Raw genomic sequence first — 10995 nt, forward strand, 5'->3', positions numbered from 1 at the left:
CTCTTCCTAATCTCCTAGGATGTCTGACATCCTTTAGTGTCAGACAAGAATATGACTGAAGTTTTCACATTCTTGAGTGCTTTGAGTTATTTCGAATGTAGAGAACTATTCTTATTCTGTGGGGGTTGTTTTCACATGCATTTGAAATTACATGCCAATAATTTATAGTGGACCAATCTTCTGTTAAGGGCAGTTAGTCATCGTCAAGTGAATGGATGTATTAGCACGTCACCCCTGTATATATCAACCCTCTCTCCTATAAAGCACTGTGGCAGCTGTGAACACACTCTTAAGTGCAGCTTTCTTTTTACAAAACAGATCCAGCAAGGCATGTATTCAGAAGATCTCTTTGACCAAGGATCATTGCCTTACTGTTTTATTTTTGGAATGTTCATTAATGTGGCGTGGAAGCACCCTAGATCCATGTGAAGATGTTAACAGCCATAAAATTGGCTGCTTCCTGTACTTGTTGCTATGAAGCACAATCTTCTCAGTTTGGAAACTGAGTATGTAAATGCGTGTATTTGTCTTAGGATTCTGTTTCCTAGCAAACTGCGACACAGTGCAAAAAGTACTGCATTTGCTGTGGCTGGCCCTCATAATCTGTCAGCATAATTTATGGCAACACTTCACGGCACCTTCTGCTGCTAATGGCCTCTCAGGGTCCTGCAGAAAAGGCTAGTTCTGCCTCCTAATTTTAAGAGCCATGATGGTGGCACTGTTTGTCTCTTTCCTGGATCTATTTTGGATTTATGTCTGGCCAAGGGTTTGAAAGAGCTGCTATTAAAGCAGAAACATCTGCTGGGGCTTTATGTGCTGCTGGCTTGCCAAGTTCAGCAGCAGGCCAAACTACAGCTGATGGGCTCAGCCCTCCACAGGTGTCACTGCAGTTACAGGAGAATGACTGCAAGGGAAATTGGGCTGCTGAAAGCTCTAAACAAAATAAATCCCCCCAAAAAAACCCTTCAGCAACTGTAAAAGGCTATTAGGAGATTACAGCTGGGATTATTAGCAAGTAACAGAAACAAATCCTGTTGAAGTGGTTGTGATCATTTGAATTCCCCGATGGCCCTGGTTGCTGCAGCACCCTCATGTGTGCCTCCTCCCATCCCTACCTGCAGGCTTACCACTGTGTTCCTCACACTGCCAGCTCAGGCAGCACAGACACACAGTGATTTAGAGGCTGTTAGGAAAACCTGATCTTGTTTCACCATCTGAATGTTTTCATGATTCAGACACATCATGGCAACCTCATTCATGGGCGTGGTTGAGGCAGATGATGTTTTTGACATGGATTGTGAACTTCTGTTGCAGGACAGGAATTCAAAACAATGCTTTAAAATTCCTTGTAAAGGTTTTGTTCCTGATGTAATAGTAATAACTTGAAATAATCACTCCTTTGACGTGGGGGACACGGGAACTGATATCCTGGATGAACTTGAGCTGCCTCTGAGCACTGCCCAGCCTCCATCCCTGATGTGTACTTGCAGTTGTGGAAAAGCATGCCAGAAAACTTACAAGAGAAAACTGTGGGTCTCTAATACGCTCAGCATAAGGCTTGATACCTTCCATATTCTATTTATCTGAATTTACTTATTGTTTAGGATTTTTATTCTTTTTAAAAGGTCTAGTTACTCCCTTAGTTCTGCCAAGCATTTGGCTTCAGGTGCAGAATACCACAGTCAAATTACTGACAAAATATTGACTTCATTTACCTTTTTATAAAGTGCTACATCCTGGCCAGATAGTTCATTCCCCCTTTCGCCTCCCCCACAGCAATCATAAAATGGAGGTCAGCATTTCAGGAGCAAAAGCAAAAAGTTCTACAAATGGAGTTAAAGAAGGGTTCTGCTTACTGAAGAGTGAGTAGCAGACCATTATAGCTGGCAGAGCCCGTTGCTAGAGGAACAGATCATTGCATGTGAATGAGCACATACAATTAATTATTATCAGTTCTTTTTTAATTTTGTAAATGTTCTCATTCCAACCAGTTCTATCCAGTGATTACAAGAAAATTTTCTGGTCAGAAAGCACAAGGCCAAATTCTCTCATACATCCCAACATGCTTCTTGCCTTCCAAGGAGCTGCCTGACTGAGAATGAAGTAGTCTCTGAAATATTTCAACTGTGTGTAGTGGTTTAAAGAAAAAGCCTGGGCTGTGGGAAATGCTTAGCATTTTACCGTGGTAAAGAATTTTAATATTCCTTGCAAACCTCAAGAAAAAATTCTTAAACCATCTCCTTTTCCCAAAGAACACAAATATGTGAGATGAAAAATTTTCCTTTGTAACTACTTATTTCCACTCACAGCACTCATAAAAGAGGAATCCTACTGGAAGTGATAGATGGATGTTTCCACTTCTGTCAATATAGTTAGTAAGACTAATTTTGGAGAATTACATTTTAGCAACAAAGACTTTTGTTTCTTTTTACTTTTTCCTAAATTATAAAAACAAACAAACAAACACCAACCCAAAAAACCCAACCTTTTCCTTATGTAGGAAGTGAAGTATTAATATAAATATATACCTAATGGTAATATTCTTCCCCTACTCTAATCTAGCTAGCATTTTTATGGTAACACCCCCTCCAATTAATATTAATAATTTTTGCAGCACTGAGCTATCAGTTCTGGTATTTCATTTATGTTTCTAATACACCAGAGCAGTCTTTTGGTAGCAAACACCTCAAATGCTCCATGATAGACTCCATTCCTTGCTGAGACCTACTAATGCAGTGCTGGACTTGCAGCTGCTGAATCTAAATCTACACAGGACTGTTTCTTGGGATAAATGCTTGCATACTAACTGTTGGTTATGCAATACATTGAATTCAATGAACAAACTGTGGTAAGAAATTGGTCTTTCCCTATTTCCCAGAATTTCATTCTTGTTTTCTACTCCCTTTTGTAGGTCACTACAACTGTTTGTGGGAACGGGTTGTAAACCGGATTAGTGAAATGATCTGGGTTAAAAGCAAGACTTCAAAAACACTAATTTGAACATGAATAATTTCAGCAATGTTTTTAACAGGAGCAAACAGCTGGGGTAGAATGATGTGGGGAATTTTTAAGTTGCCCACAGGCACCTTCAGGTGCCCCCATGCCCCTCAAGGGCACCGTGCTCCGCCACCCGCCTGAGCCCTGCTGTGGCTGCAAAGCTAAGAATGAAGAAATAACCCAAAGCTTTTACTTTTTGCAAAAGTAAGACATAGCCCTGTCTTCCTGGAGGTGTCTTGTCTGCTTTGTCACTGTGACACTGCTTGTTTCATGGCTGAATGGATTCATCACAAGTATCTGTGTACTGCAAGCGTGGCTACAGGCTGTGCCTTCCAAGATGTACCGTCAGCAAGTGCTGTGTGTTGGTGGTGGAATTAATGCACCAAGGCAGGAGCTTCAGAATAGGTGTCTAGTTTAAACTAACAGTTTCTGAGAGAAAAGGTGATGGCTGCAGCCAATAGAAGCTAATGTGATGTTTTGTGGGCCTGCAGAATATGAAGGCTAATTATTGGAGCTGTGCAGGAAAGTAATGAGGAGCTTGGAAATGTAACTGATAAGCAGGGTGATTATGGGCTAATGAGCAGGATGTTTGTGGTATATTGAAGGACAAATGAAGGACTGAAAAAGATAACTATGATGGTGTACAGTGAATCTATGCAGAGTAGGAATGTTTAAATACTGCACTGAAAGATATGTAGTAGATTCTAAAGACACAATGCTGCTAACTATTGGAGTTTAAGAGTGTGTGTGTTAAGTAATTAACCAAAAACAGTACCTGATAAATGCATGAGAGAAGATACAGTAAGGGAAAAAATGATATAGTACCTAAAATATATATTATGTAATTGTGGTATCTGCATCAAGTAACACCCCCTTCTGTACAAAGAGCTCTGTTTATCACCTTCCATGTTCTCTCATAAGAAAACATGAGTGGTTCCTGTACATTAGGAAGCATTGGGTCCAGACAGCTCTGAGACAGGATAATTCCTAGAAAACGTGGGCACCAAAACACTTTATTCAAAGTTAATTTCAACATCAGGGTAGAAAACTGCAGCTTGGCCTGCCAGTGTGGGGCCCAGTCAGGCTGGGTACCATGTGGTGTCAGGGAACCCAGTCGTCAATTCGTCAGGGCAAAACCCAGTGTAGTGTCATACAGCATTTGTCTACTGTGAGATATAAGTGCATTGCAAAATAAGGTCATGCCTTAATTTGTCACTGGGAAATTAGGAACCATAGTTCCTGAGGAAGAATCTGACTCCCTGAAGTCACCTAGCGTGGTAATCCTTACATTTATTATTGGCTTCAGGGGACTGGTTTTCCCTCTCAGTGTGGCCAGTTGAATTGGGTATGTTTAATGCATTGAATAAAAGTCTAGTTCTAGTATTTACGATGTTTATGATCCTCCTAGAGTTCTCACTCAATATAAATGCAGTTTTTTTGTTTAATTTGCTTTTTTTCATGTGCAGTTTTTCAGGTCATCATTTTACAATCAAATATATATGGACATTAATAACTGTAAAAATTGCAAGGAGTCTCTATAGCTGTATAAATGCAAAGTTGCACCATGTCCTGTACACATCAGAGCATTACAGAGCGGGACACTTAAAAAAGGCTGTTATGATTGTCCACAGCTCTTAAAAGGATATATGCTATCAGATATGTTATCAATATATGTTGTCAATAATGGATTGTTAGTGAAAACAGGACACGTTCATCTTTGTGGTGCTTTTGGGAAAAGAAAGTAAAATCTGTATTGACTAAATGTGAAGTTGCTAAACTATTTATTTGTTACCTCTTGCCTACGCCATTGATTCTTTAGCGTAAAAGTGGATTAAGGAAGAAGCATTTCTATATTTCTGTTTTTGAGAGAAAAAAAAGGTTGAACTTTTCTGGAAAGTAGAGGGAGGTATTTCCAGAAAGTACTCCTGCAAAGCTGATAGCTGATGAGTAATCTGTTAATTGGATTGCTGGGTGTTAATTGGATTGCTGGGAGTCCTACTCTTCTACAGCCTTTGAAGAAGCTTTCATCTGCATGAATTCCTTAATATATGAGTCACGTATTGGAATCCAATGTTACAATGTGTTTGTACTCTGAAGAAAGGCTTTGGGGTTTTGGAGGTTTTTTGTTGCTGTTTGAAAGGATTTTATGAGGCTAACCAAAGCCTCTGCAATTTCCACATTGGACATGTAAGAGCCCTTGAAGTCTTCTGTGCTGTTCAAGTGAAAAAGATACGTTAATGTTCAACTTCTTTAATGATATTCCTCTGGTTACTTTCCTTTCAGTAGGTTTGTTCTGGCAGTTGTTGAAACTTCTGATGTATCTGTTCTAGATACTCCATCAACCAGTTCTTCATTGCCCTGCTGTCCTACAGAATCACAGAATCCACTAGGTTGGAAAAGACCTCTGAGATCATCAAGTCTAACCTATGTCCCAATACCACTTTGTCAACTAGACCACGGCACTAAGTGCCACATCCACTCTCTTCTTAAACACCTCCAGAGATGGTGAATCCCTGGGCAACCCATTCCAATGTCTGATCACTCTCTTTGTAAAGAATTTCTTTCTAATGTCAACCTAAACCTCCCCTGGCACAGCTAAAGACCGTGCCCTCTTGTCCTACTGCTGGTTGCCTGGGAGAAGAGCAACCCCCACCTGGCTACAAGCTCCTTTCAGGTAACTGTAGAGAGTGATGAGGTTTCCCCTGAGACCTCTTCTCTGGCCTAAACAACCCCAGCTCCATCAGCCAGTCCTCATAGGGCTTGTGCTCCTTACAGGCATTTGAGGTGTAGTAAACAGCGTTGTCTCTATTTTTCAGGTGAGGGACCAGAGCACAAAGAAAATCCTACTGTTAGATATGTCTGTGATAGAGCATGAACCTAAAATAATTTCTCCTGCATTTTAAAGTTCATGCTGTAAATCCTGGACTGTTCTCTCGACCGAAAGGAGGGATAGGCAAGAAGACAACATTTGCAATGCAGTCTGGAGAAAATTAAGTGGGAAGCAGTCCAGTGAGTTTTATGCACAGATCCACTCTTCCTTGATTCTGTAACGTGCATCTCAGTGAATCTTTTTTTTCAACAACTTACGAATGATCTAAACCAGCAGATCTTTTGTATTTTTTTTTCAAAGACTTTCTTTTTGTTTCACCAGTTAAGTAATCCATGAGTCATTTGAAATCTCTTCAGTGTTGTCTTCCAGGATTTTAAGCTAATGGGGCTTTTGCAGTATGGCTCATTTGACTAGAACGGAGCTTGAGTTAATCTTCAAGAAGAAAAGGTAGAGGAAATTTGATGAAGATGTGTGTTAAGCATTCCAGCCATTCTCTTTCTAGTGTATCTCTTCAATTCATTAGAAAAAAAAAAAGGAGGAGAAAGCATTTTTTGCAGTTCATGTTTTCTTTGAGTATGAAATTTGACTTGTGAATGAAATTTTCATCTCAAAGAATCTTCATTAACATCCTACTATATTAATTTAAATGTTTCTTATATATTAATATCTCCTTGTAAATATAATCTGGAGAAAACAACTAACAATGAGCAATATTGAATCATAGGTGTGAGTCAGCACTGGAGAACTGTATGATAGTGAAGTTTAGACAGGCAAACATTTGGTTCATGTCTCTTTTTGTATCTGTTAAATTTCTTCTTCTTTCTCAATATTTCTGTTGGAAGATGTCCAGATCCAGTGTTTAGGTACAGTTCCAACTTATGTTAAGCATAGATTTATTTTAGCTCAAATATAAAAAAGTTACATTTTTAAGGATGAGACCCAAATTTACTCAGATCTTAGGGGCTTTGGGAGTTTTATTTCATCAGGATACATATCTGTACCACTTGGACCTTTTCCTATTTTTTGATCTCACAGTATTAAAACAAGCTAAAAATACCTAATTATATCTCTGCTGTAATATCATTGTATGATTTTGAGGATTGTTATTGGAACATACTGTTCTTACAGTGACAACTGATTTTTCCTTAAAGAAAAAAAAAACTATGACACATTTCAACAGATGTACATACTTTCAAAGAAACTGTCACCCAGCCACAGGCTCTGTCAAGCTCAGGTTGTGTGATGTCTGCACAGTCATGAGGAATCATGTCAATCCACCATCTGATGGTTCTCTGACCCATCACCTGAATACTGGAAGATATGTTTCCTATGAGTCCTTCACTGAGTGCTGCTCTACAAGGAAACATCTATGTGATCTGCAGCCTGCAGTGCACAGGTGGATACCCAGCAGGAGGGGGCAGCCTATATATCTCTTGCTGTATCCCCTGCAGTGTCTCACAGAAAGTCAAAATTCTAACTAACTGCATCTGGATCACTTAGAACTGCAGGTCAGGCTCATCTTTGCAAAATTAATCTTTACACTTCTTGCTCTGGTTTATGGAGTTTTGCTGTTGTGCTACCACTGCAAATAAACCCTACTGTAGGTGAAAGTTTTCCTCTTTTCATCAGGTGCATGTGTATTCTCTTTCCATTATAACTTGAAATATCTTTTAATGAATTTTTAGGGAGGAAAGAGAATGTGTTTGTACTGATAAACACAGATGTCTCATGTGGGTTTTTTCCCATCTCCTTAACACTTCTGACACAGCACAAGTTTGGTTTCTAGCAGACAAAAAAATCTCTTTATGACTGGAAAACTGTAGGACTTCTCCTCTCCTTAATTTGGTACAAAACACATTTTGTAATATATTGAAATAGGTATGCACTGAGATCCCAGAATTCATCCTCCCCAATCCTATCTGCAGCCCAGTAGTGCAATTACAGGGAACTCTATTCTAGGTTTGTGCTACAAAATGTTAGTTCTTCATATATGCAGGGACAGGAACTTGGAGTTTATATCTCAAGTAAAAATGTTGGCCTGTTTCCTCTGTATTATAGCAGATGTAGAAAACCAATTATTTTGCACAGTGCTTCCCTTGACTGATGTCCTTGAACTATGTTCTCTTGTGCATAAATGTCTCAAAGAGTAACTGACATTCCTGGGCTACCACAAATCTGACCTATAAAAAAAAAGGTTCGGAAGTCTGAGTAGATTTCTCCATAGATCCACAGATCTGCTTCTTATCTGGGTCTTCCTGCTTAGGCCTGGTGTACTTTTAGGGAGATGTGTTAACCTATTGTCTCAGGTTCGCACTGGATGTTTTTTTTTTCCCCCTGAGATTGCTAACTTGTAGCAGAAAATAAAAGATTTTTGACTATATAGTTTTTCTGCCTTTGAAAATACCATAGTAACCTTAGTACACTCTTATTTTTTTTTAAATCTCATTCTTTTCTTGCAGTACTTTTAAAAAGTCATGAGAATTAAAAGCGGAAGTTTTAAATTGGAACTTTTTGTCTTAGAAATGGCTTATTCTCTTTGGGCTTCCTGCCCATATTTTCATACCTTGATACAGTTGCTGCCACCATCCCTCCTGTGGTGTCACTCTCCAGTGGTTCCATTGTATTAATCCTGGAACTGCCTCTTCAAAGTAAATTGAATCATCTTTAAGGTTCAGAGAATTATTTCAGGATGTTATTATTGGGCAAACCACTGACCTGATATTCTTTCCTCAAAGAGAATAGACTAGGTTATGTTTCCATCATACATACTTGCCCTGCATGATTTCAGTACATCTGGCTGAAGTCAGTATTTTAGTCTTTGCTTTAATTTCTTTTCTGTCGAACACTTCTGGCAAATTAGGTTTAGCACTGTCCATCCTATTCCCCTTAGGATTTTAATTAGTTCTCTGCTGAGCACTTAGTACACTGCAGTTTTATGTATTTGATTTCTACATAATTATTTGTCAAAACTGAGTGGTAATGATTCCGTTAACTTCTATAATGCATTGCTGTATATCTGCAGGTGAAGCAAAATTGAGGAGGGAAGGGGGAAACGAGATCAAATCCATTTCAGATATCACTATAAAATGGTTAAACTCTCAGCTTAGGCTGTGAGTGTGTTCTGTGTGTGAGCAGTTGGGTTTTTTGACTGCTAGAGAAGGAAGAAAAACGAGGTAAACATGAACCCTTCTTTGCTTGGTGTCCCTTAGGACCTGTTCCAGCATATCATCCTTTGCCATCCACTATGCTTGGTGATGCCAAAGACATAGAAAGCTGCTCCATGACCACAGCTGAAAGTTCTTGTATGCTGAGGAAAGCTGGATGTGTGAAAGCACAGCAAACACCTCTGGCTTCGTACAACGTGCCCTTTAACTTAGGTGACATCATTGGTGGGACTGGGATGCAGGTGGGCTGTCGTGGCAGCTTCCTGCAGGCACCAGCCCCTCAGGGACTGATCTGCCTCATGTGCCTTGGAGGATACCTCAGGCAGTGGGCTACCTGTCAAGGTGTACACACTTGGCCAGGGATTTGGTTTGTCACTTTTCTCTCTCCTTGTATTCAGTCACATTCCCACAAACTTCAGCAGTGACTCCCCTGGGCAAGGAGAGCCCACCTCAGAGTAATGAACGTGGTAGAACTGGGTTTATAGGGCAGAAATCACTGCACAGGCAATCCTCAGTGTCACACTGGGAGGGACAGAGGTCTCCTCTTCGTTCTCTTAGACATGAGAGCTGTTGCATGTTCCCAGTTGTTTGAATTATGCAGAGGTACTGGGCAGGGTACCTACAGCCCTGTTTGTGAAGGAGATTGTTATTGCGGTGAAAAGAAAGGGAGTATAGAGTGCGAGTCCTCACACCAACTCTCTGCCCTAGGGAGTGCTTCTTGGTGAAGAGGGGACAAGTGCCTTACACGTGTCTGAGTCCCTTTCCAAATGCAAAATGAATAACTGGAAATATGGAGAGACTGCATGATACAATTGAATTCTAAATAGAACAAGCAAGGTTTCATCCAAAGAGATTTAAATTTGAATGTGACTTCCTTTGAATTTCACCAGCATTGTCTTATACTAACATTTTACTTGTCTGTTCTTTTTATAATTGACATTGGCAATACAAATGAGTAGCATGGATGCCATTTTTCACTGCAGATTTTTCAGGAGTATGAAACAAATTCATCAGAGTGCTCACATTTGAAATACTCATAGATACATGTGTGTGTGACATACTGGTGGCCAAGCACTGACTTTGGTTTTATTCATTCAAAACTCCTCTAAAAAAGAGCTGGAGGAGTGGATGGGTACCTTTATCAAGTACTTATTCTGGTAGAGGTCCAATGTGAGTCTTCCAGATCTCAGGCCAAATTCTTCTCTTATGCAACAGCAAGCTCTGAAGTCAGCTCTTCTTTCTCTGCATAGCTGAGGAAGTGCTGTTAGTTCTTGCCAATGAGCCTGTGCTCTTCATAGCTCTTTTTTCCCACCTTGTGGGTGGTGATGGAAAGGTGCACATTTTGGGCTTCTGTCACTGCACAGAAAAAAAAAACCCTAGCACTGCATAGGACTGCAAAATACAGACAGAACTAAGCATGTTTTTTTCAAACCTAGAATAATATACTTAATAATGGCAGGTTTCTTTTAGCTCATGAGCCCTGAAAAGAACAAAAGGATGGCATAGAAACATTGAAAATGGATAGTTAGTGCCACAAAGTGGGGCTTTTTTTGCAGAGTTTCAATGCTGAACCCTTTAGAAGAGAGCACTTACAGATGTTTGATTTCTTTCAGGTCTTCAGATTTTGGGACATTATACACAAAGTTGAATCTACAGCCTGGGATTGCCACTGTTATTGACAATTTCTACATTTGTCCCACCAACAAAAAAAAGGTATGTGGCAAAAAAATGACTTTTTATAGTGCAGGTGAGATTCTGCAACTATGTAAAGTGTGTTTTACAGGTTTCAAAGTTTAGGGGAGTGGTTTTCACAATGTTGCAGATCACCTTAGGTGCGTTTGTGACATATGGAAGGGGGATATTTATTGTTCCTGAATAATATAGAAAGAAAAAAGTGCCTTGATGATTACCGAAAACTTTTGAGGGCATGGACTCCTGGCAATCAAGCTTTTGTGGAGTTTTCCATGGAAATGAAAAAGGAAATTCTGTCACTTTTCACACATC

General features: G+C 39.7%; 1 protein-coding gene across 5 annotated transcripts in view; it reads left to right on the top strand.

Moving 5' to 3' along the window:
• SORCS2 (sortilin related VPS10 domain containing receptor 2) overlaps nt 1-10995 on the top strand; it is a 600944-nt gene that overhangs the window by 349662 nt on the left and 240287 nt on the right. For all 5 annotated transcript variants that reach the window (XM_017828054.1, XM_017828052.1, XM_017828051.1 and 2 more), the window contains exon 3: nt 10605-10704. In XM_017828054.1, the coding sequence (XP_017683543.1) occupies nt 10605-10704 (100 nt within the window). The remainder of the gene's footprint in view (nt 1-10604; nt 10705-10995) is intronic.

This window comes from Lepidothrix coronata, unplaced genomic scaffold (assembly GCF_001604755.1).
Source record: "Lepidothrix coronata isolate B3197 unplaced genomic scaffold, Lepidothrix_coronata-1.0 Scaffold145, whole genome shotgun sequence".
Classification (NCBI taxonomy): domain Eukaryota; kingdom Metazoa; phylum Chordata; class Aves; order Passeriformes; family Pipridae; genus Lepidothrix; species Lepidothrix coronata.